Below are 26,970 nucleotides of genomic sequence, written 5' to 3' on the forward strand. Positions count from 1 at the left end.
GCATTCGCCGTTTCCGCTTCCTGTCCTTATTTTAGACATTTATTTTTTTAAATTGATCTTCTGGCTATAGATGAAGATAATTAACCAACAGATAACAGACAGTGAGAGCAGCAGGGAGGTGTGTGTGTTAGTGTTTCACATGGAAGAGAAAGATTAAATACATCACGCGCACTGGTGTAGTTCTCAGTGTCAGCTGCGGGTGGCGCAGTTTGTTGACAGGCTTTCGGCATCAGGATGAATTGTGTCAGGGCGATGTCACCTCAACTCAGCAACATTCAGCAGTGAATAAAACATCTGTGACAACATCTGAGCGGGAACCCTCACTTCTAAACTATCAGTAAGTCACTCACGATCTTCCTCCTGCTGCTAACGTTAGCCCATCTTCTAACACCGCAAACGCTGGGTTCGTGCGATGCTAACGTTAGCCTGGAGAAGCTAACTTGATCAGCAACACGATGTTTAGTTGTTGGTGACAAACGTTACTGCTGGATGTTTCCCGTCGAATCCCATCTTTCACAGGAGTCTGCTAAGGTAATGCTAACCTGGCATGCAGCATCAAACTAAACTCTGTTTAACAAATTGGCCATTTAAGGTTTCCGTTATTTTCTGCAAGGCATTATTTACGTTAACTTACACTTCGTCATAATATTCTCATTAATTCAGTACTAGAGACATTTAAACTGTGTTAAACAAAAGCTGTTTACGTTTCTCCGTCACCGCCCTCCGTGACTTACAAGGGGAGAATACTGCTAATAAATCCCACAGCCTTACTCATACTATGTAAATGGTCAGTAGGGTCTCCTCACAGAATGCAAACTACCCCTAATGTGTCTCTTTATATTGTGATGTATGTTTTCAGAGGAACTGTAAAATATTTGGTTTTTGGTGCAGCGTTGGATCAGCTGATCAGGAAGCGCAATACTCACGGCGTACCTAACACCAAACATAATTCATCTTATCGCTATTTCAGTGCATTTGTTCTGCATTCACTATAAAACATAAGATATCTAACACCTCGGCCTAGTGTTTAATTCGATTTGCGTCTGGTCTGATCTACCAAACGCTGTTTAAATCATGTTAAACATTAGCTTTCAAGGCATGTTCAGGTTGTTGGTTACCGCCCTCCCCAACAAGTAAATTATGCGAACTGTCACTGTGGTAAACAGCTTCATGGTCCCACAACAGGCGAATGCCAACGACTCATAGTGCTTACTTTGACCAGAACTTAATGAATGTTACCCGACAAGCACTGAAATGTGTGTGTTTTGTAATGGAGTTTGGTCCAGCTGAAAGAAAACCGGAATGTTTTATAGTTGCGATTTCAAGACGTGATTCCATAAATGCAGGTTTTCTCGCCTTATTTTGTATGTTGGCGAGATATTTAACATATAAAATGTTACATCTTATAACATCTCAATAACATCTTAGGAAAAGTTTTAGTGCAGTTTAGGCTCATCTATAGAAACATAGCACAAACTTTCCTTTTTACTAGTTACCATTAGAGATTTTAAACTGACTTTTCAGGACCAGTTCTGAAGAATCATGGCGACGCAGCCGAACCCAACGTCTGTCCTGAGAGAGTTCTGCCCACTCTACTACCTGCTAAACGCCATCCCACCCAAGGTACGGACTGTTCTAAACCAGGCAAAAAAACCCACATCCAGGTAGTGAAATGATGGACAGCAGGCACTGTGCATTGTGTTACATTTGTGATTGAAGGGATTCTGAAAACATGTCCGAGTACACACACACACAGGTGACATGGAGGGAGCTCAGGTAGAGCAGGTGTCCAGTAAGTGGAGCCACAGGTTCATTACTACACAGAAACCAAGTGTTTTACAAAACAACAACAAAAAACACTGAATTTTTTACAATTTCAGGTTTTAAGTCTGTGACACAGAATCTAAACACCTGGGCAGGTGAAACATTAAACAATTTCTGCACATGAAATATTTTTTGTTGTCATTTTAAAATGAAGTTTATTAGTTTCTTTATCTTTTAGGTTTTTTTCTCAGTACTTAACAGTGTGACACCCACATCTCCTGCTGATTTTATTCACCTCCTGATTTCCATTGTCAGAATAATGATGGCAACAAAGTTAGTTTTTAGTTTTCATTTTAGTTCCATGTCACTGATAAAACCAGTGGAATCATCTCAGTGTTAAACCACAATGAATCTGATCAAACCTTCAGCTCATCTGTAATATTTATCTAACTGGATGGTTTAATGGTTACGAAACACTAATGAATCTGTTTTATATTTTTACTGTATTAAAAAATATTGTAAAAAATTAGAAAATCTTTTTAGTTTTCTGTCAATCTGTCTCTGGTTCATCATTTATGATGATGGTAGAGATGTTATTAATGATGAAGACTCCTGTGTCTCTGCAGATCCAGCGGGGGTTCAGATCTGTTGTGGTCTACCTGACAGCTTTGGACTGCAGCAGTGACTTCCTGGCAGTGGGCAGCAGTATAGGCATGCTCTACCTCTACTGTCGCCGCCTCGCACACATGAACAAGTACAGTCTGGAGGTCAGAGTTCATTTTCTGTCATCCTCAGTCCAGCTAGGACCTGATTCCATTCTTTGATTCTTCCCAGTCCACATGATGAGACTCAGAGGACAGAGTCAGGGAGAGTCCTGTGTCTGCATGGCTGTCACATACGAAAAAGTTAAATATTGAAACGTAACAAGCTTCTTGATGTCCCTGTGTTTTACAATAGACCTATTCCTACAGGAGAGGATGTTCTGCAGTTAACTGGTGTCCTGATTCTCTCTTTAATTAGACACACCTTTATATTGTGTGAGAACTGTCAGATCTGTAGCACAACTAAGTGAAGACAGTTGTAAGCATTCAATTCAATTCATACAATTCTAGTGCACTACAAAAATCATGGCATCTCATGGCACTTCACAAAGTCAGGAAAACACTTCCCCAGTGGTCTAAGCCTATATCAGCATAATTAAGAGCTGGTTCAGAGTGACCTGATCCACATCTAACTGTAAGGAAATTGAACCTTTTAAGCCCAGTCTATGACAGCAGAAAAACATCTGTCTATCGGCAGCACAAGGCTTTATTACACAAAGTGCAGAAGGATGAGAATGGAGGTGACACAGAACAAAGTATGTCAGAACAGGAGGAGGCAGTGCCATGGATGTGTAGCAGCAGGTGTGGCATAAACTAATATATGCAAAGAATGATCGCATACTGTTTGTGTTTTAGGAGATTTCATTTACTTTTATTTATTAATTGTGTCAAACAAATGAAGCAGCATTAAACATCTTAGGAAAACAATTACTAGTTACCGTTAGCTAGAAATAAAGCTACAGCTGATGAGAAGCTATTGGCAGCTAGTGGCAACTTTTACGATCAAATTATTGGCTACTTTTTATGTGCTCATTATGTGCTACGTAATGCGTGAGTTCATGTTGTGAATCTATCAGCTCACCTTAAATTTAATTCAACATAATTAACCATTATAGATGTTTTTTGATTCTGTTGTACGGTATGCACTTTACTGAGGATTGGATCTTAAAATAAATAAAATAGATAAATTAATTTCTACCAGATTGTCAGAATCAGAAGTATTTTATTATTGTGTAATTGGTTCTCTTCCCTTGGAGTTAAAAAAGTAGTGGAATGTTTTTCCGGTGCCCACGTGAGAGTAAATCACTCTATTAACCACTTACGCAAGAATCATGTTTAACAGTAACAGAAATAACCTTAAGATGAGAGCTGCAAGTATGCTGTACAATTTGTGACATGGCTGATTTAAAATATGACTGAGGAAAAAAATAATCAAATATGAATAAGTACTTTACTTTAAGAATTTACTGGAAAGAAAATTTCGAAAAGCTATTATCCAGATATGAAAATAACAATGTAAATGTAAACAATGTAAGTTTATCATATGAACATTCTTTCATATCAACCCCTCCTACAGCATGGGACCTTGATAGTTAAATACTCTGTCTTGCATTCCAGTTTAGTATTTCCAGAAACAAGTAGACCTGCAAAGTATGTGACAAGTTTGATTAGGTTTACTGTTAGGTGTGTGTGTGTGGCGTGGCGTGGCGTGCTGGGAAATTTAATTTTTAGTGGATTCACCCGTGTCAGTATGTGAGTAACAAAGAGGGAGTGAATAGGACACAACACATTTTTTAATTTATTTATTTATTTTTTTATTTACTGTTTTTCATACACTGAATTCAAGTGTTTATTGGAAAGTGAATGCATTGCATGACAGTTACTTCCTATATCCGTCGTTCAGCATCAGTGAATTCACTGGGACAGCTGCTGCTGCATTCAACAGAAAACTAAGCACATTGATTAAAAATCACAACTGATTGAGTTAGTAAATCAACAGATGAAACCGCATTAAAAAAGCAGTGATTGCTCATCATCAATAATGCAGTGAATTTTAGTGAAATTGCACTATGACTCAATGAGCAGATCAAAAACAAGTTCAGTCAGAAGTAGTGTGAAAAAAGAAACTTTAAAAAGCGTAAAAAAAGTTTACGCTTATGGAAAATGGCTTTTGGATACGCTTATGGGAAATGGATTCTGAAATTATGAGGCTTCACAAGGAACATAAAATCAATGTGAAGAAAGTAAAACTAATGTTGGAGTTAAAAGATTTAATGCAAAACTATGAAAATGTCTCAAATACATTTAGATGCATTAATGCAAATAGTTAAAAAAGTAATCTTATCATGACTTAACACATTTACTACTCTCTGAAGAGCAAAAAACTAATTTCACAAGTTCAAAGTATTAATATGATAATCAAGGCTTTATTGTTTGTGTTAAAGAGTAGCTGTCTGAAACAAGGAAATCAAAAGAACTGAAATTATAACCTTTTGGAAAAGACAATGGGGGAAATGAATTAATCTCTTTCATACTATTGAGAAAAAAAAGATAAAATGAAACTTGATGACAGCATTTTAGATGTCAACGGCAAAAGGAATGAAGGAAAATCTCAACATGTTTGAATAAAAGCTGATGTGAAAACGGTTTCTATTGCGAGACATGGAAATGGAAAAAAAAAAATGCTTTGGTGGAATAAGAGGAGCAAATAAGCAAACGGAGAGAACAACTCAAGCTGGAAATGGAAATTGCAGCATCAATGTCCAGTATGTGTTGCCATTAGCAACTGAATTATCGAATTTCAGTTATCTTTTGTCCATTAGGGAGCCAAAAAAATTAAATTACTGCACTGTTTATCAAGCAGCAGAATTTGACATCTTTGCCAAGGAAAGAGATAAAAGTTTTTGATAAAGATCCCCTAAGATACCATGCATTTATGAAAGCATTTAAACATATAGAACAGAGCTCTGATTATCTGAATGACTGCCAGCATTTCCTGTAAACGTTAGAGGACAGACAATGCAGCTTTTGAGGAGTTGTCAACAGATGTCTGTTGAAATAGGTTATGGTGGAGTGAAGGCTCTGTTGGAGGAATATTTTTGAGATCTACATGGAAAGTGTTTTTCAGTGGCCTATGATCAAAGCAGATGATGTGAAAACACTTCAAACTTAAACTTAGGAGGATGTTGTAATATCATAGATGGGGATGAGTATATGAATGGAGTGAACATGCCTGTCAATATGGTGATCATCATAAAGAAACTGCATTATAAAATGAGAGACAGATGTAGAGTGTGGAGTTGAAGAGAGACAATGCTGCTGGGCTGTCTTTCAGATAATTTGCATTTTACGTGTATGATTTGTTTTTTTGAGACATTCAGCATAATCCAAGGAAGAGACAAGTTAAAGAAATCAACAAGACAAAATATCATTTACATCCAAAAGGAACGAATTTGGCCACTGCAGTGGATATGGTGGATTGAAAGGAGTTTTTTTAATTTGAGTAGGAAGGTTTTTTTAATTGGAAAGGAGAGCACAATGAGAAAAATGGCATTCCTGAAGCATCATGTGAAGCATTCCTGAAGCAATCTCTGCAGGATATTTGTGCACAGGGACAATCAATATGGAATGTAAGAGCCATTCATCATGTAACATTTTTATGTTGTCACCCTTGCAATGCTTCATATCCATTGATTGAATGTGCCATTGGAACCCATGAAAGTGATGCTAAATGTGAATGCAGATCTCCTTGCAAGAAATGTGGCGGCTGTAGCTTAGTTGGTAAGGCAGTTGTCCACATGGGTGAGCACCTTGCATGGCAGCCACCGCCATCTGTGTGTGAGTGTCTGTGTGAATGGAAATCAACATTGTAGCGCGCTTTGGATAAAACCGCTATATAAGTGGCCATTTACCATTTACCAAGAAAAAAAAAACATCTTTGATTGACTGAATGGATTGCTGAATTGGGAAAAGGCAGGATGTTCTTGGTCATCACCAGTAGGATATCAGCAATAAGATTAGACAAGCTTTGGCGACAGCAGTTAAAAATACATTTCCCTGTAAGAAATGCAAGGTTACAGATGCAGATGGCAGATCTACGCCAGTGGAGTCCACTGCTTGGTCCTTTCGAGAGAAACTGAGAAAGAGGTTTGGTGAATAGATATGGAGTTATGTTTATGTGATGCCATGCATGTTAAGGTAGGGGCATTGCTTGACACGGACAATTCTATTACTTTAAATATTGGTTTGGATTTCTGGGCAAGTCCAAAGCAGAGGACCCGCAGGGGTCTAGGTCCAAGATCCCATAGGCAAACAGTACATTCAACAGGAACGGACAGGAACAGGAACTGGGGGAGCCAGAGCACCCTCACAGGAAGCTGGACCGAGGTTGCGCCGTCGACCTGGGCGAACCACTCTGAACCGGTGGCGGTGTTGACCCACACAGGAGCCGGGACAGAGGTGCAAGCCGTGTCGACCTGGGCGAGCCCCTCCGAACAGCCAGCGGCGCCGACCTGGGCGAACCCTCTGAACTCCTGACGGCGTTGGACCACACAGGAAACACAACAGTTGACCACACAGGAAGCAGAACAGAGGTCGCCTGGGCGAACTCCTCCAAACTGCTGGTGGCGATCGGCCCGGGAGCAGGGGAAGGTGCGGCTGAGCCAGGGCAGGAGTGACTCTGTCTCCCCTCACCTCTATAGTAGCCAGCGTCTCCAACAACTTTGGGGCACTAGGCAGGCTACACAATCAGGGTCGTGAGCAGACCACTTGCTTTACCTGCCTGGCCTTGGCCAAGTGTGTCTCAGATACTGTAGACCGCATACAGGAGTCCCAGAGGTAAGTGAGCAAATCTATGACTACAGGGAGTTGTTTGCTCAGTTCAGAGGCTGATACCTGTTCACTAGGCAAGAGGGAATTGGTCGACCGAAGGGTATGACCACACTTCTTGGCAGCCCCCTGTTGTGCTGCCAAACGGTGTGCAGACACAGGAACAGACGTTGGCACCAGAACGGATAAAGGACCCAGGGCTGCAACAGCAGAGGAGACATGGAGAACAGGATCCTGTGGTGGATTCAGGGACTAAGGTTTGGACTGTGGTTTGGTCTTACGCCTATGTCAGGTTCCCAGAGGCCGGGAAGGGATGGCGAGGCGAGAACCACAAAACTTGACATTGATAGAGGGCGGGTTTCTTTAACTCAGGGCGGGAAAGACCGCAAAAAGACCTCTGTGGCAGATGGTTTTCCCTCAGAGTGGTATTAAGAAATGAAAAATCTACTAATCCCATTAATGAAATATAATTATGTTCTGGAAACTGGCATAACTCCCTCTTCTTGCAAAGAAGCAGTGATTTCTCTAATAACAAAAGAGGGTAAAGACAAACTTAATTGTGGAAGCTATCGTCCAATAAATGTACTTAACCAAGATTTTTACCCATATCCTAGCAAAAAGGATGGAAGATGTTCTCCCCCAAATAATAAGTTTAGATCAGAAGGGCTTTATTAAGCAAAGACAGGGACAAGACAATATTCGCTGAATGTTGCATGCGATCAAACACACAAAGAAAATATCCTTCAGACAGAATTATTGAGTCTTGATGCTGAAAAAGCCTTTGATTGAGTTAAGTGGGAGTTTTTATATGAAGTATGGCACCAGTTCGGATTTCGGACAGACCTTTATTAAAACAATTCAAGGATCTACAATAGCCCAAAGGCAAGAATAAAAATTAAACGTTTCCATATCCGACTTGTACTAGGAACTAGGCAAGCCTGACCATTGAACCATTGTTATTTGCAATATTTATTGAAGCTTTAACCAGGGCATCACCCAGGAAAAATATATTAAAGTTATAAAACTGCTGGGTCAGGAACATTTTCCTTATTTACAGATGACAACCTAATCGGCTGAGTTTTCAAACCTCAAACTTAATTATAAACCCACCCAGACCATAACCACAAATATCAAATCAAACTGGGATTTGGATTATATGAAATACCTTTTTTTTTTTTTTTTTTTTTGCCTTTCGTCTTATCCCGTGAGTTCAGGGTCACCACAGTGGATCATTCTTGATTTGGCACATTTTATACCTAGGAGTAATAGCACAAAAGGCCTACATACAAATGTATATACCTTGATTTTAAGTTTATTGAACCAAAAAATAAACAATGACATAAAGAGATGGAATTTAATCCCAGTACTAAGTCTGTAAAAATTTATATCTTACCTAGGATACTATATTTGTTCCAGATTCTTCCAGATAAAAAAAATAAACGATAGCAAGACAATTAAATAAATGGGATAAATTAATATTAAGGTACATATGGTAAGGGAAGAATTTGAGGATAAGATTTTAATCTCTTTAGCTAACAAAGGACAAGAGGGAATTCTCACTCGCCTGCCTAAAGGACTACTACATATCAGCCCAATTGAGGAGCTTTATTTGTTGGTGTAGCCCTAATTATCAACAAGATGGAAGGAAATGGAAGAAACTATATCTGGCATGATTAGGAGACAAAAGACAAATAAAAAATCTGATTGAAAGAGATAATAAATGGGTCAACTTACCTCTTAAATATGGTTAAGTATCATTGCTAAGAATGGCTGGTCTGCACAGATAAAGATCCTAAGAGGGGCCCCCTACAGCCCTGACTTTACCCCAAACAAACTAGATGCAAGGAAATTAAGCTCAACCTCATGAAGAACATTTGCATGGAAGAGACTCATTTGATATTTCATCACATATGTTCAGAAATCCCGCCATTTAGGCTCTTCTAGCTGCTGGAGGAACTGTTGCTCCCAAGAAGCCAATCACTTTCATCTGTTCTGGGCTTGCCCAAAAGTGAACACTTTTTGATTAGACCCAATCAGAACTAATCAATGTATTCAGAGTACAGTTCAATCGCAATTGGGACAAAATTCTCTTTGGGTTACAACATTCAGCACCGATAACTCCTAAATCACCTTTTTGGAATATTGAGTGTAGCTGCCAGAAATGCAATTACAAAGAAATGGTTAAAACCTGATACACCATCTATAGAAGACTGGTATGATATCATCTACAAAATTTTCATTATGGAAACAATCAGTTTTTTATGAGGCTCCAGAAATTCAAGTTTGAAGAAAGCTGGAAGGAGTGGATGAAATATATGTCCCTGAGACACTCAAACTCCCTTTAACGGAAACCTCCAGCAGAACCAGGCTCAGTGTGGGCGGCCATCTGCCTTGACTAGTTGGGTGAGTGGAAAGTGAAGACAGAAAAGAAAAGAGCTACAGAAGCAAAAAAAAACCCAAAAACAAACTATTATTAACAATAATATTATTTCAATTGTCTCTTTATTTGTTTCCTTTCTTTTAGTTCACGACTGAAAACACCCTATGTTCTGTTTATACGGTTAGAAATTATTTTGTTAGAAATTTTAAACGTGGGTCTATCAAGTTGTACAATTAAACAAGATTGTGTGCTGCTGTGCCAAGGTCCTAAATAAAGAGTAAAGGTCTAAAAAAAGCACTCCAGTACAACGATCTAACTAATTATTGGTTACAGATATAAATGATGGGTTGAAGCTGTTTTAAGATCTAAAGCTTTTTTCTTTCCAAACTCATCATTTTGGACCATCACACAGTGATGGTAACAGTCAAACTAACGTCATTTAAAGAATAAAACACTGATACAACCAGTAATAAAAATGTCCAGAGAGCTGGACATAAGGTGAGGATGCACAGAATTAAAAAGCCACAGAAATAAATCCCTTAACAAGAAGGAAATGTGTGTGTGAAGCTCTGTGCTTCTCTTGAAGCTTTAGTTAGTTCTTTGCACCTGATTTAATCTAAGTAAACACAGTGGATGGTCACAAGTGTATGTGACTGCTTCCTTCAGAAAGAGAGGAGGACAAAAAATGTCCTCAGTCCATCAATAATATGAATGTGTTAATTAGCAGGGACCAGCTCTGTCCCAGTTCTCCGCCCAGTAAGACCAAGAACTGGCTTTGGTGTGCTTTACATCTCCCTCTTTCTGACTTATGGCACAGAGAGAAGGAGAGGGAGGCTACGCCTAGTTCAATTTCAGGAGACATTTGATGGTCTTTGACTTGGCAGAGTGAATGTTAAACCCTGTTCAATGATTCGCATTTGAAGACACAAAATTCAGTTAAAGTTATTTATATCCTATAGTAAAGTTAGTTAAAGTTAAAAAAAAGTAACAGGATAAGTAAAAAGATGAGTGTGTTGTCTGAAGCTTGGCCCTTAGGAGTCCGTGATCATGCCAGTGTGATCAAGTCACATGATTGGTTTGATGGTAAACTTCTTTTAATGTGTGGTACATTATGTTAAAATCAACAGTTTTCATAATTATGGCCTTCTCCTAAGGGTTAAAGATCATAAGTGACTTCCACAGTGCTGTTCTTTTATGATAGTGTAATAAACCCTGACATGAAATTTTCAAATACCTAATTCCTGTGCAGGTGGTCACATAATTCTTTTGTCACAGCTGTTTGGTGAATTTATACATAATGGAGAGATTAGATTTACTTGGTGTCATGATCCGACAATCACTTAACTTCCTTTTATTTTGTACCTCCTTTTCTCAACTTCCTGTCCCCAGTTCACGTTTCCAGCTTCACCAGTCATCACCACTCACAGTTGCTTTCACCTGTTCCCCTGCCTTTTTAAACCCAGCTCTCCCCTTGGTTCGTTGTTGGATCATTATCTGTTTGTTTGTCTCTGCCATCAGTGCAACACATTGCCTTCCGAGTTACCTGATTTTTGGACTCCTGACCCTGTTTTGTGGACACTGTTTTCTGTTTGGTCTGAGGTTTGATTTTGGTTTTTCACTCTTTCAGTCCTCCCCTGTTTGTGGATTTTGTCAGGTGTGTGTAAGACTTGTTTTTCTAGTGTGCTTTGATTAGTTTATGATTCCATGAATGTCTGTTTTTCCAGTGTTTGGTTATTTCTTGGGATCATTGTTTTAGTTCATTACTGTATCTGCTCCCCTGGGTTTATGTCTTAGGTTTCTGTGTTTTTTTAATGGTTTTTATTATTGTTAGTTCTTTCTCTCATTTCTAGAGTTCTTTCTCTAGTTCTTTCTCTAGTAAATTGCTAATGTTTCCTAGAGTTTATTCCTTGTCTTCTAGTTTTGTAGTCATCCCCCTGGGATTTACCAGTTCGTCCTCCTTCATAGGAGTCAGTTTAGGTTGGTGTGTGGTGTGTGTGTTTTATTTTTGTTCCCCGCCCCCCCTTGTCCTTTTGTTAGAATCTTTAATAAAACACAATCTTTTCACTTAACCTCTCTCGCCTTGTTGCTCTTGGGTCCACGTTAAAACTAATCCTGACACATGGCTATAATTGGCTAAATCAGATGGGTCAAAAAAATGTCTTAAGTAATGGTTTGATTGTAGCGAACCACAGGTTTTAGTTAAATTGATTAGATCTAACATTATGTCGACTTTGAGCCGTCTAATGAGGATGGGGTCTAAGAAGACACGCTGATGGTTTAGATGGAACAATAGTTGAAGTTAGCTAATTGAGATCCATAGGGAATAAAAAATCTTATTAGAATTGAGTATAATTGATTCTAGCGCTTTGGTACAAGAGGATCTATCTATGATATATATGAGGAGGATCTGGTGATTTTGCTTTCTGTAATAGTTATTTTATTTAGAAACCCATGATGTCATTGCTGCTAGGGTATGCTAGGCTCAACTGTGTTTGTGTATTTTAGGGAAAGTGTGATGCAATCACAGCTGTGAAGTTGCTCAGCTGTTTTGATGACCTTGTTGCCGTGGGAACAGCTTCAGGTCGGGTTGCTGTCTTTCAGCTGGTTTCTCCACTTCCTGGCCGCAACAAACAGGTGAGAACATCTACATAGGGAGCATAGAACTTTTATTATGTACATATGGGTTGAGGCCTGTGCAGATGGGTACCGTAGATACAGGCAGGTTCACCAACTCTAACTAGTGTCTGTTATTTGATCTCTGCAGCTATTAACTGTCTTTCTCACTGTCTGCAGCTGCGGCGCATTGACGTGGTTGGCCTCCACAAAGGTTTAGTGACATCATTGGCATTTAGCACCAATGGAATGAAGCTTTTCTCTGGAGATGATAAAGGACGAGTTGTCTTCTCAGCTCTGGACCTGGACCAGGTCAGTCTTATTTTAGCTGTGTCTATGTTTACCTGTGCCTGAGCCCACCTGAGCATTTACCTGTATATGTCTACCTTGATAGGGTGTGTGTAAGCCTGTGCTGCTGTTTGAGGAGTCCTCAGGTGTAGTTCAGATGGAGTACAGTCACCAGGTGCTGCTGGTCTCCACCCAGCAGAGATCTCTGCTCTACTGTACACAGACACATGAAGTGCAGCAGCTGGGCACCAGGCCCCGCAAAAGGTAAATGGTCTGCTTATATATACAAAGAGGTATCGCATACAAATTGAAACATACATGTGAAATACTGTGGAAGCCAAGAACGGCCATAGATGCGGTTATTTTTATTTATTTTTTTTGCCACCATCTCAGGATAATCATTCTTGAGGTAATTTGTAGAAACCTCAATGACAGTCTTAGGATCTGTAGATCAGGATTTGATTTTACTTTGTTTCAAAAGCAAATAAAGACTATTTGAGTTTTTTCATGATTGTCTAAATGTTTTATGAATAATGGTTAGCTTGTAGGGTTAGATAAACACTCCCCTAGGCCAGGTCTACTTTAAGGTCCTCTTTTATCTGTCTTGTTCTGAACAGCTGTTTCTATTGGACATTTAGAATTTGATGCTTTGGTTTGCGTCGTCCTAGTTAAATGGCCCATGGTCAGCACACCAGTGTCATCCTGTCAGGATGTGTAACTGCCTTGGTGCACAAAAACAACACCCTGCCACTTTTCATCCTCCAAGAAAAGTGAGTATGTGACTGTTTGTGTGCAGCTCAATTCAAGTCTCTTATTCATCAGTACCCAGAACCCTTTTCTGCATACATAGATTTTTTTTTTTTTTTTTTAATTGTCATTTTAGAGGCAGCAGATTTCCCAAAGGTTCCATGACAAGGTAATTGTCTTGTCATCACAAGTATGGTATAAGAAAAGATACAGCATCCATGGCCGCTCCTGGCTTTTGTAATGCACAACAGCCTCCATACAAGTGATATTTGTTGTTTGCAGTAGTGGCAGATTTGGTGCTTGCTTCCTGCCTGCGCTATGTAAGCAAAGTGATCTTCAGGTGTTTGCTGCTCGACCTGGACTCAGGCTTTGGAGGTCAGACATCAGGGGACAGGTGGAAGACACCAGGCTGCTTAAACCACTGTTCAGCACACAGGTACACTGGGAACACCGATACATAAAGCAGCACAGACAAGTGTCAGAAACACATGGCACACATATGTTCACTGCTGTTTTTTTCTCTACTATTGACAATGGTATTACTACAGTTGCTATTGCTAATATGTCAGGGCTTGAAGGAATTTTTCTCTCTCTCCCTCCCCCCACCTGTCTGTCAGATCCCACAGTTTGAGCTGTTTCCTCGTCCTGGTCCTGTAGGAGCATACCGTCCTGCAGACAGGCAGCTCGGTGTGCTCAGCTGTTTTCTCAGAGACAGTTGGATCCTCAGCTGGAATGAGTACAGCATCTATGTCCTTGACTATCTCAATGAGGTACTACTGCTCATTATACTACCTACTGTATAGCATCCTGTTAACGGGTACAGCATGTACAAATGCTAACTACTATTACCAGGGGCAGTTTAGTATCTTGTATTAGTACTGCTTCCTATTAGGAACAGTGCAAGCAATGCTCTCTGACCACTGACTTATGTAAATGTTAACATGTGACTACCGATGTGTGTGTGAACAATAACGAGTGGATGTTAACGTGTGATCAGTGACATGCAAAGAATCTGTTTTGGTGTTTTGTATGTGATGGGCTTAGGTCATTATTGGAGCACTGGAGAGCAGCGGAGACATTGTGTCTGTGTCTTGTTGTGACAACGAGATCTTCATCCTGAAAGGAGACAGGGACATCATCCGCATCTCCAACAGCCCAGAGGGAATTGCCTCCAACTGTGAGTACTACCCCTACTTCTGCTATCAATACTGTGGTATCACTACTGCTGCCCTAACTTTAACCTTCCTGATAAAAGATAAATACTGTAACACCAACTGTTTGACTTTAGTGTAAGTGCTGCTCACCCCCCCACCCTGACAGCCTCACATGCCTGATTCTGTCCTCCAGTGTCAGAGCTCTCTGCCCGTCTGACATCACCATTAACATTGACCATTCTCCCACCAACTGGATCTGTGGAGACTGCTCAGCCAATCAGGACCATGGCCATCATCGTTGAGGGTGGGGGGAAAGAGCAGGAAGGGGGGAAAAATGAAAATGAAGAGGAAGAGGGTGTGGAGGAAGCAGAGGAGCAGGAGGAGTATCAGCTGGAGGTGACTGAGACCCACAATCCACCATGCCCCCAAATTAACTAACTGGTTTAATTGGTTGATTTACAGGCAAGTTAACTGATTGACATTACGTTTACTTGTATATCACTTTGTTTGTGCAGGCGATGGAGCAGCTCGACCAGCGCTCCAGTTTGTTCACCAGCAGCTCTCGTAGTCGCAGCAGCTCTGTCACATCCTGGGACAGTCTCCGTGGAAACACCACAGTCCCCACATCCTGTGAGCTAACCCCCGGACGCTACAGTGCTCCCATGGGTCAGGTGGAGATGCAGCAGGAGCTGGTGGTGAAAGCCATCAGGGTGAAGAAGAAGAGGAGACGGCATGGTAAGCTGACAGACTGCGAGATAGTCCAGAGACAGACGGGCTCTTTAAACTAACTGTTTTATGTCTTGCTGTCCATCCTTAGACAGCAGTGGTGGGAACCGTCTCTCAGAGAGCAGCTGTTCAGACTCTATGTTTGTAGTCCAAGATGGCAGCTGCAGTGATGGAGGAAGTGAAGGAACGCCTCTCAGTGACCAAGCCTCCCTCATTGGGCTGGATCTTCAGAATCAGGACACTCCAGAACAGATCCAGGACCAGGATTCAGTGGGGGCTGGAGGAGGTTCAGAAAAAGGTGTAAAGGATGAGGTGATGGAGTCCTCTTCCAACCCGTCTGGGTTAGTATAAGGACTTCAGCTTTTTCCATCTGTCTCTACCCAACGTCTCCTGCTGAGCCCTCTGTCTGATCCTTGTTTTCTTGACCCAGCTCCCTCCTCCCAGTATCCCTGCTGCTTCAGGGTCTGGAGAATCAGTTGAGCGCAGGAAATGCCTCCGCTCCTTGTCCAGGGGAGGAGGTCGTCCCTCTGACTCCTGATGTGGATCTGCTGTTGGAGTGCACCTTCTCCTACATGCACAACACAGAGGATGATGGTGGACAGGAGCAGGAGCCACTGGTGGAGCAGGAGAATGAGTTTCTGACCCCTTTGGTTAGACCAGAGGAGGAGGTGTGTTCCTTAATGAGCATCAGGTTTTGTCTGTAACTATCAGGTGGTAACAAAATGTGTTTTGATAAACATTCAAACAGGTAAAGCTGTTAACTTTCCCCTTGATAAGTTAACAGCTCCCAGCTGACAGTTAACTTCCCAGTGGGGGGAGTCAGTTAATTGACACAAATATATCTGCTACTATTAAAACACATAATGAACACATCTAGACAAAACAGGAAAATCTGTGAGTACTAACAACCTGATACATACTGCTTGCACTACACTATAGTTGCATTTTATCAACAACCCACTACTTTACATTACAAGCTGTCTAGACATGTTTGTTATATAGTGTTTGGTTCTGGACACTCTATAGGATGAATTGTCTCAGGAACTAGGAAATTCTGTTTCATCCTGAAGCTCTCTTGAATATGGCTTTAAAATAACAATATTGCTAAGCTAAACTTGAACTCCCTCTCTGTTTTACACCAAGGTTCCTAGTTTGAAAACATGACAACAGTGTGATTATGGAACTAGGCACCTTAAAGTGAGCCTCTGCAATTTGTTGCTAGAACTGCAGCTAGTTCTCAGGCCTTTGCAGTTAGATCTAGATCTCTGTAGCACAGCCCCAGACCTCTGCAAGATGTCCTCAGACTCCAGACTTTTGCTACTAGATTATCTCTATAGCTTACCATAGCAACAGTCATGAATGTAATTACATTTTATGTGTTTCTGTACAGGAGGATGACCTGGCACCCCCTTCAGGTCTGATTGACCAAATGTTTTACTCCACTGTGTCTAGTCTGGACAGAAAAAGTTTGTCCAGTGATGAAGAAGGAGACATCTACTGTCACACTCTGCCTCCTGCTACCACCGGAAGTGATGTCCACACCGGTCTAACTAATCAGATGGAGAAGGCAGACAGACAGATGGACCAGGACTCTCAGGACAGAGACAAACTCAAACCTGACCAGGTGAGATGCAGCAGGTGACCAAATGAGGCACATGCATGTGACCAGAGTAGTCCTGCAGAAGAGTGTAATATTATTTTGATTTGTCTCTTTCTAGTTGGCAGAAAGCTGGATGGGATACTCAGGACCAGGATGTGGAATACTGAGTCTCCAGGTGACTGACAGGTGGGTCTGCAGGTAACTCTGTATTACTTTAAAGGGGATGGGTTTGTATTCAGGTGACTCAACCAACCTATTATTTAACATTATGTATTTTAATCTGTTTTTTAGTTTTGACCAAAACTGGTTATATTTAAATTTAGTTTTCAGCATGTTTGGCCTGGGTATGCATTCTTTATTCTGCTCTCCTGGTTTTCCCTGAAGGATTCAGGAACCTGTCAACAAATATAAATGATGCATTACATTAATATAAAGACAAGCAGAATCCTCAAGAAAGAGGCAATGTGTCAGTAACATTACCTAAAAACATAACTTATGGAAAAACATTAAGAGCTTTTAGTGTAGAGCTGTTATGTCCAACCCAGAACCAGAGGAGGAGATGAGTGAACTTTTTTTTTTTTTTTACCTGGTGACCACTGCAGCTGGAGTTGACTCAAATTGGAAACTTGAAATGTTCAAACAAACGAAAGGTTGGTGCAGATTTAGAAGTGCTGAGTTTTTTGTTTTTGTAGATGGAGTTTGGACTTTATGTATTGACATTATTCCCAATATTGTGCTTCAGTAGATGCATATCAATAATGTTCTCAGGGCTTCTCATGTTGCACTCCCACCAGAGCAGAGTACCAGCTGCTGATATCCACATAGCTGCACAGACCACAATATTGGTACAGTCATACTTTTGTGTTGAAACATCGCAACCTTTAGAGACTGTCTCCATCTGCCAATGTATACCTAATTTTCCTTAACTTTTGTCCTTAGCATTTATTTATAATTGCTTTATTTATAAAGCACTTATCAAACACAGTACACAGTGCTGTACATTAATAAGGAAAATAAAGATAAATAAAAACAGGTTAAATATGAAAACAAAGAAGGTAGAATACATCAAGTGATAGAATATACTAAAACAAGGATCTCATATCTCAGGAAAGGCAATTCCATATAAATGCATTTTCAGACAAGACTCAAAAGATGACACTGAGTCAGAGAGCCTGATTTCCTCAGGCAGGTAATTCCACAGTTTTGGAACCATAATGGAAAATGCTCTATTCCCCATGGTTTTTAACCGTGAAGTTGGAAAAGACAACAATCCACTGTCTAATCTTAAGTTTTGTGATCTCACATATGCAATTAAAAGATCAGAAATATAGGATGGCGCTAAACCATGCAGTGCTTTATAAGTAATCAGTAAAATTTTGATAAAGGCCCTAAGGATGGGAGTATGTCACTCAAAATATTTTGAGGTTGATTTATAAGAATTTCTGATTTGAATTTAAGAAAAGTGCAGGACATCCAGTTTATAATATCGGACATACAATTTTGTAGAGAACTCAGCCTACTATCGTTAATAGGAGTGATGGGGAGATACAGCTGAGGATCATCGGCATACCAGTGAAATTAAATATTGTCTGCATAGAACATCGCCCAGTGGAAGCGTGTAGTTGAGAAAAGAATTGAGCCAAATATCAATCCAAGGGGAAAACCATACTCAGAGGGGGAGGGGACGACATAGAATTGTCAATGGAGACACAAGATTTCCTATTAGACAAATGGGAAGCAAACCAGTTTAACGTTGTGCCCGATATTCTCACCCTTCGTGTGTGTCTCAGCACAGCAGCCTTAACATTTTCATTATCATTTAAACACCCAGCAGATTATGTGCAGTGACAGTACACTGAGTGTTAGTCCAGCAGCATCAAAGCTGTCACTACATTTTTATTTTCAGCTAGTCAAAATATAACTTCCTCTGGATAATTTTTTTTCTCTCTGTAGCTTGTTTAGTTGATCAGTTAATTTGAGGTTTTGTTCCTTAAGTACATTCATACTTGCAGTGTTGGCATTACTGCATGCTCAACACTAATAACGTACATTAACAGGAAACAAGACAGAATCTGATCCAAATAACTTTGTGTTAAAACAAACAATCACATCATTTAACTACAGTCTAGCTTGTACTGTGTTCTTGATTTAATCATGGACCAGGACTTTCATTGTTGAACATGTTTTTGAGTCTTGGTCTTGACTTGAACTTCTGTTCAGTCTTAGACTATTAGTCGCAGTATTTAGTATTTATCTGTAGTAATAAGGTATTGCATATTGCAAAATCATTTACAAACCTCATAAAGCCAATTGTAAAAGTTACCACATTATTTACTGTTTTGTTTAAGAAGTGTAAAGGGTTTTTGTTTCATGCAAGTCATAATTACATTAAGCAAGATGTGGAATTGAATTAAACATTGTGCAAATTTAATGTGAGTTTTGCCTTCAGCTCAGAACAATAGCCACACTGACTATTCCAGCTGTTATTTGCTCTAGGGATGGTGTTCTTTTTGCTGAGGTCTTAAAAAGGGTCCTAAAAGTGTAAAATGTAGTTTTAAAAAGTGGGTATAAGCCAGACTTCTTGGATTAGTCTTCAGATGTTTCCAACTAGTCCTCTAGGCTGCATATTTCTACCACTATTCTTCAGATCTTTGCAGATATTTCCCTCATCTTTTCACTAGTTCCTAGACATGACTGCGGTTGGGTGAGAATCAGATATCTGACAGGTGACCTGTGTATTTCAGGCATGTGTGGTGTCTGGACTTTAGAGGAGGACTCTTCTGCAGCACTCTGCCTGAAACTGGACTCAACTGGCAGCGCTTTGAAGACAATGTCCACCAGGTGGCAGTATCACCTTCAGGTGAGCTAGTGGCATCACATGACATACCCTTCTAAGTCTGTTAAACCGTTGTTGATGAGGAGATAGGTTGCATACAGTTTTATGTAGATTTAGCTGCTTACTAACTTTTAACTCCACCAGGTAATCTGCTGTGGAAGGTGGAACAAAAGACCATGACAGCATTTGCTTGTGCTAAAGTGTCAGTTAAAGGGAAACGTCACTGGTATAAAGCTGTGGAGCAAACGGCCTTTATCGCTCTGAGTGACGACTCTGCCTGGATCATCAGGACCAATGGTGACCTCTACCTCCAGACAGGTAACTGAGTACCTGCAAATAGTTGAACCTGAAAGTGAAGCACTGTATTCACCAGTGGGTCAGCTGTGGTCCTGGTCTCTTAATGCTGACTGAATTGGTAAAGTGGATCCAGGTAACATACAGTAGTCTCTGTCCATTAGGTCTAAGCATGGAGCGTCCCTGTGCTCGGTCTGTGAAGGTAGATTCCCCATGTGTGTTCAGCCAAGTGTGTGTGAGGGGAGGTGTAGTCTGGGCTCTGAGCGAACACAAGGCTCTGTTCTTCAGAGAAGGACTGAACAGCTACTGCAGCGAGGGTGAGGGCTGGAAGTACGACACTGTCAGGTACTAATACTTTTATACTACTCTTATGCTACTGGAATGCTGCAAGGATTTATTGATCACTGAATGACAAATATTCTGTCCTAGTGAGGGTCAGGGTCTGGAGCTGATGTGTGTTGGATTGGGAGATGGGGGCACAGCCTGGGCCCTTGACGCGAGCGGCAGCCTCTGGTTCAGAACCGGTGTTTGTTCGTCCCGACCGCAAGGGGACGACGACCACTGGTGGCAGGTATGGAGAGTCTGACCATGAATATTATCCTCTCTGACCTCTGCTCCATAGCATGACTGTCTGTCTCTATCAGATCAGTATTTCGGACTACGTGGTCTTCGACCAGGGCAGTCTGTTCCAGACGCTGCTACAGGCCACGCAGAGTGTTGCCACAGTAACTAGGGCACCAGTGGAGCGGGTGGTGGCCTTCCTGTCGCAGTACTCGCAGTGCCAACCAAGTCTAGTCAGCTCAAGTGCCAGTGGAGTCTGGGTCGCCTCTGGACGAAACCAGCTGCACCTGGCCCGTGGAAGCCTTGTAGGTCAGTAGAGTCCAGCATTGCCCTATAGAGTCTAGTAGAGCTCAGCCCTTTTTTCTTTTTGGTTTTTCAGCTGCTATTGGTTTTCAATACTTTCAGGAACTTTCTGGCAGAATGTTGTTCCAAGAGGAACTGTCTCGGGTACCAGGTGGACCTTCATCACATCTTCAGCTGTTCCCCACAGAGAAGGTAACACATCTGGATTCTAAACACATGGACATGTGGACACTAGACCCAGAGTTTGTTGCTGTTTTCCCAAACTTGTTTTGTCCTCATGGACTCAGCCAATCTACCTGTGTGTCTCAGGTACATTTCTGTGGTTGGCTCAGAGCAGGAAGGATCTTTTCTGTGTTTGGGATCAGGATGGAGAGCTCCGTCCCTCTTCTGTCCCTCTACCACCTGAGGTAAAAATAACTTTTCTCTCTCAATCTGTTGTCTGAGTCCTTTTCTACTGGTCTGTATTTGCCCTCATGGTCTCCCTGTGTTTCTGTACTCAGGTGGAGCTGACTCACCTGTCTGCCTGTTGTGATGCTCTATGGGGTTTGGACACTCATGGTCGAATCAGCATTCGCACACTGTCTCCATCCTGTCCAACAGGTCTGCACTGGGCTCTCCTGGATCTCAGCCAGCTTGGTATGTGTGTGTAAACACACTAGGTTGTTCTCTTCAAATATTATATCACATTGTGTCTTCATGCTATAAGTTCAGTTTTATACATCATAATTGCAGGCTGCACATGTCACATCAATTTAAACCTCTTTGACAAGAACCAGATCCTGTGTCTGGGTTAAAGCATCTGAAACAGTAGCAGTGTACAACTCTGAAGCTGCTGTGGTACACATAAAACAATGTTTTAAAGCGGTGTACATGGCTGCAGACACTTGACATGTTTCTAGGACTTAAAGCTGTTAATATCCAGAATCATTAATTGTAATTTTATTAGGAACAAGTTCCACAAACAGGGCTTAATCAATGGTGCTACAGTAAATGCTTCATCAAGGTAAATATATTCATTTTTGTTTTCAAACTGAAACTAATTGCATTTTCAGAATCTTACCAGACATTAAATAAAGAATTCATCACTTTTTCATTGGTGTGTAATAATCTAAAAATTGTTTTTAAATTCTTCAGCATAAAATAAGCCTTTATGTGTAAGTAAATCACAGGCTGCATTGTATTTGAAATGTCCTTGGTGCACTACATTTCTGTTGTAGCACATAAGATAAACCAAATGCTGGCTTTAGAGGGAATTTAATGATTGTTTATAAAGTTCGTAGGATTGCAATGTTTAATCTCACCACTAGATGAATAAGACTTTCACACTGCACATTTAACTAGTTTGTGCTGCTGTTATATATATATATATATATTTTTTTTTTGTTCCAGACATATTGATTACAGGCTAGATTAAATCACTGTGTAAATGGAGCACATTCTATACCAAGAGACTTTGGAGGGCAGAAGGAAAAAGAATAAAAGATTTAAGAATATTTAATGAAAACTAACTGAGTAATAAAAAATGCAGTTTAGCAGACAATCACCTTTTGCAGGTAAATAAAACTTTAGCTCTGTACAATAACAGTGACAGTGTAAACAGAGAAACTAAAAGCAGCTGCAGTGTTTAGCTTTAACTCAGGGTTTAGGATCAGCTGACCTAAGAGGTTTGCAGTACTCAGAACAGAGGGTCTGAGTGTATCTCATTGATTTATGGACAGGAAATATTATTTTGAAGTTGATTCTCTTAAGTGCGTGGTGCCAGTGTAGTGAGCTGAGAACTGCAGTTTTATACAGTGTTGCTGCTGTTCCACCCCTGCCAGCAGACCCTGGAACCTGTCAGACATGACGACAGTAATCTACAAGTGTCTCAGCGGCACAACAACAGCACAAATTAGTTTTGTTTAGTTTTTTTTTTTTTGGAAGGTTAGATTGGTGTTTTTAACAAACTGACACCAAAAACACATGAATTTGTCCTGTAATGTAATTTATTATATAACAGTTGTTGGTCTGATTCTGTCTGTGTGTAAGGGGGTTTGGGGGGGGCGGTTGTCACTGACAGGTGGAGGTTGTGTAACTCAAATGTCGACATGCAGACTGAGTGTTTGTGTGCGTCACACTGGATCCTGACTGAAGGGTCAGATCTGTTTTTAGTAGCCGTAGCCTTCTCACTGCACACACCACATGACCACTTATTACTACACACTGCAAGAAGACAGCTCTCAGTGATGTGCTGCATGATCCTTGTTCAAAACTCTCAGCCTGATGAGCTGTAAATGTTGAGCTTATCAGAAATATCTTTATTACTTTGAAATAATATGTAACATTCTTAAATCCCGCATTTCACCTTTCAAACTCAGACACCATATTAACAAAACATAAATCCTACAGAAAGTAATTACTGCATTTATGAGACAAGTGCAAATATAAAATAAATCGTTAGCACTCATCTAGATTGCTATATGCTATCTTTATACATTGTCCTCATGTCACTATGCTGATGTCTGCATTTAAAGAAAACTAAAGGGTATAGAGGACAGAACACATGTCTCCAACCAATTTATCCTGTATCAATTGATGGACCCAAACTCTGTCAAAGTGGCTACTTACTCTACATCTGTATTCATACTTGTCACTTTTTCACACTTTTAAAAATCACACACAACCCATAATGACAAAGTCAAAACATGTTTCATGTCTTGGTTTTTGTCCTGACATGCAGTGTGAACTGCTGGACCTTGTATGCACAGATATGTACTTGATGTGGTTGGGGCCTGGTGGCTATAAACCCATTGGGGTAAAGCATTGGGTTGGGATACTGAAGACTACGGGACCTTAGTCCCGTAGTGGCTGTAATTCTGAAGTGGCTGTAATTCTTAATCTTTGGTCTTTTTACACAACTCTAGTAAAAACCTTCAGCCGGTTTAAAAAAACAACAAAAAAAAAAAAACTTCTCTACATGCTGTTTCTTAGGGCTCAGTCCAAATGTCAGATCTTTTACCTGTTTATATTCAAAGATGAGAGAAATAACTTTCTTCTCCTGCTCACATCTGACGCTCAAGTTTGGCAGCACTGTTCACAAGGTGGTAAATGTACTACACGTTTAGTGTTAAGTTCATAAGTATGACTCCACCCCCCACCATGACCTCCAAAAAGTTTCAAGTTAAAAACTGGAAAATTATAACCTTTTTTAAATGTAGAATTCATGGCAGAGTTGCTGTATTAGATTGTACAGGAGTAACTAAAGTAGTGGCCACTAAGTATTTGTTTAATAAACACTAGTGAGGTGCTTTGAGGTTTCTTGAGGAAGTTCAGAGGATGTATAATGGGGTTCCCATGGTTCAAAAAGCGGTTTCTTCAGAACTTAAAGTGGGGTTGCATGACTTGAGAAGCTTTAAGTCTTTCATTGAGTTAGTATTACATTTGTGTCAGTATTCTGTTAATGATGGAGTGGTTTTATGTCTTTAAGCAGAGTTTAAGTTCCCGTGAAGTTCTTTAATGATCCTTTTGGGGGTTCCCATGGTCTAGGACATTCTGTTAGGCCATGAAATGTTTTTACTAGGCCTGAAATGGTTTTAGGGGATCTTTGGGCAGTTCAAAGGGAGCCTTAAAAATATTTGTCGATGACAAGCTTTGTTTGAGGTTTCACTAACTTTGTTCAAATCTGCCTAAATAGGTTTAAGCTTCCCCTGCTGGTATTTATGTAAAGTATCACCTGTGTGTTGCAGGAAGTGTTCGTCTGGTCAGTGTCAGCTGTGGGAGCCAGAACGTCTGGGCTGTCGACAGTAGAGGAGTTGTTTACTTCAGAGTTGGGACTCAACCACTAAACCCTAGCATGATGCTGCCAGCCTGGATCCACATAGAACCCCCTGTACAGGTGTATATTTATCACATAATTGTTGTATGATTAAACATGGTTGGTTGGGCTGTTGGACCACTGTAAATACAGTACTGTTCTGGAGTTAAGTCACCCATGCATATTAATCAGGTTGACAAGGGCACATTAAAGTAAGACATAACACACCTGGGTGGCCATGAATATGCAACAGAACTGGTGGCAAAGATGCTTTGTGGTTACAGTTCTAGTGAGTACAATGGACCTATTTGGAAAAATTGATGACTTTAAGAGCGAACATTGAACGGCTCTAACAGTTCTTTGAAGTTGTCGACAAAGCTGAAGAAAAGCAACTAGCCCCATTGCTAAGTGTCCAAATGAACTTTTGACATTGTAAGGCAGCCCAGTAATCCAAAAGACAAAATGTTTGAGGAAATAAGTTATTCTCAAAGAGCATTTTAAGCCTTCATTGGTAACAAAAATTTCCATTTTAATTAAACAAAAACCAGTCCTTTAAATACTATGTAGCAGAGTTAAAGAAGTGCACGGCTAACTCATCGTTACATCAATGGAATAAGAAACAAAGCCTGCCAGAAAAGATTACTCTGAACATAATCTCACTTTTGCTTAGTCTTTTGAGAACACTCTGAGAGACTTTAAACCTGATAATGGCATAAGTCAGTCCACATGACTGTTATCGATTCACCACCAGGCCAGATGGGCAACTTCTGTAATGAGCTTGACCATGATGTTTTCCCATTTCCCTGAAGATGGCACTAACCTCTTCTTTGGAGACCTAAACATCCACCTGGACTTCCCCAACATAGAAAGCAGGCAACCTCCTAGACTTCATTCTGACCCATAACTGCACCACAGACAACATCTTAGTCACTACTCTGCATTTATTGGATCACTTCTTCATTTAGCTCACAATCTTTCCCACTCTGATGCAAATTCAGGTCTCTCTCTCAATCCTGAGCAGTTTTCTTTCCCTGGTCTGTTACCTGTACTTTCACAACAGGTCCTCTCCATCCTTGCAACACACAGCTTCTGCAAATACTTTCAACCTGTCTAGATAGTCTGCCCTGTCTTCCAACACTCTGATATTTTTTATTTATTTTTTCTCCTCAATCAAAAACAGAATGAATAACTTAGACCTGTGGCACTTACATCAACGGCCATGAAGTGCTTGGAAAGGCTGGTGCTACAACATATATTATATGGTTCTTGACACAGTGGACCATTTCCACTTTGCCTACTGCTCTAATAGATCAGTGAAGCGTGCGGTGGCACTAGCACTTCAATATATCCTACAGCACCTGGACACTCACAACACATATGCATGGCTGCTGTTCCTGGATTACAGCTCTGCTTTAACAACATAAGAACAACGGTAACGTCTATGGTGAATGTTTGATTTGCTGCTGGACCACTTTTAATACAGTACCATTGTGGAGTTGTAAATCACACATGCATAATAATCATAGTAACACAAGATGGAGTTTTAAAAAAGGAAATGACATACTGGTTCTTCATAGAACTACCTGTACAAAGTTTGTGTATTCACCAGACCAGGTAATTGACATAATCTCTCTGCAGCCAATAGGAGTGCAGCTGGTCAGTATTCAGACAAGTCCCAACGATCGTCTCCTCTGGGCACTGGACAATAGAGGAAGCGTCTTTGTAAGAACCGGACTTAGTGATGAGATGCCTGTGGGGACAGATTGGGAACTGGTGCCAGGTACACACCTGTCTGCCTGTTAACTTTTCTGTTTCAGATGGATCTTGTCCTGGTCCTTACGCTGGTTTTGTTGGTTGATGTTCTGTTTCAGGTCTAGCTGTAAGCCAGCTGGTCCTTAGTTGTCGGACTGTTTGGGTTCGCTGTGCGAACGGAGATCTGGCTCGACGCTACGGAGTCTCAGACCGGAACCCTGCAGGAGATTACTGGAAGAGGATCCCAGGGAATGCCAACTGGTTAACTGGTAAGCCCAGTTCATAGTGGCATGCTGTCTCTGTTGTTTGTCTCAGGTGAGTTTCAGGTGTGTCACTGTCTTTCTTCAGTGACTCCGGACGACGAGTTGTGGGCAGTGACTCTGATGGGCGGATTATCTCACCGGCTGACCAAACTCCTTCCCCAAACTCCCAATAAGGCCACTCCCTCAGGTCTTGCTCCCAGTGCAGATGAAGTTGATGATGAATGGGAGCTCATCTGATCTGTGACATGACTGATGTTACTACAGGTTGTGTATTTGATCTGGACTTGCCTAGCAGGATGCTGTGATGTCACATCCTGTGATTGTTGTTTTGTTTTTTTTTGTTTGTTTTTTTTAAGGTTTAGGGTGGTTCTGAAACAAGAGCCCAGGTGGCTGCTGGGAAATTAAGTAAAGGGATTTCTCTTTTATTTAACAGGAAGCACTTTAACCTTTTGTGGGGGATAGGGGCT

General features: G+C 40.8%; 1 protein-coding gene across 10 annotated transcripts; it reads left to right on the forward strand.

Annotated features, from left to right (window-relative positions):
• Positions 1-45: 45 nt before the first annotated feature.
• On the forward strand, positions 46-26,952 carry tecpr2 (tectonin beta-propeller repeat containing 2). Of its 10 annotated transcripts, none has more exons than XM_067478749.1 (27): positions 61-337; positions 1,525-1,623; positions 2,391-2,531; positions 12,079-12,207; positions 12,367-12,498; positions 12,581-12,738; positions 13,504-13,657; positions 13,839-13,991; positions 14,266-14,398; positions 14,569-14,771; positions 14,891-15,110; positions 15,193-15,442; positions 15,532-15,769; positions 16,492-16,725; positions 16,820-16,887; positions 19,446-19,561; positions 19,682-19,855; positions 19,996-20,176; positions 20,261-20,402; positions 20,476-20,701; positions 20,798-20,887; positions 21,005-21,102; positions 21,196-21,331; positions 24,421-24,569; positions 26,127-26,268; positions 26,360-26,509; positions 26,589-26,952. In XM_067478749.1, the coding sequence occupies exons 2-27, from the start codon at positions 1,543-1,545 to the stop codon at positions 26,738-26,740; spliced, it is 4,050 nt and encodes a 1,349-aa protein (XP_067334850.1). In that variant the 5' UTR covers positions 61-337; positions 1,525-1,542; the 3' UTR covers positions 26,741-26,952. The 10 variants fall into 10 exon arrangements, 8 of the variants coding, with proteins under 8 accessions (XP_067334858.1, XP_067334855.1, XP_067334854.1 ...); XM_067478750.1 differs by lacking the exon at positions 61-337 and adding an exon at positions 353-531; XR_010910975.1 differs by lacking the exons at positions 26,360-26,509; positions 26,589-26,952 and adding an exon at positions 25,669-25,920 and having other exon boundaries at positions 50-337; positions 26,127-26,265.
• Positions 26,953-26,970: the final 18 nt, after the last annotated feature.

The sequence above is a fragment of the Channa argus genome, chromosome 16, assembly GCF_033026475.1.
Source record: "Channa argus isolate prfri chromosome 16, Channa argus male v1.0, whole genome shotgun sequence".
NCBI lineage: Eukaryota > Metazoa > Chordata > Actinopteri > Anabantiformes > Channidae > Channa > Channa argus.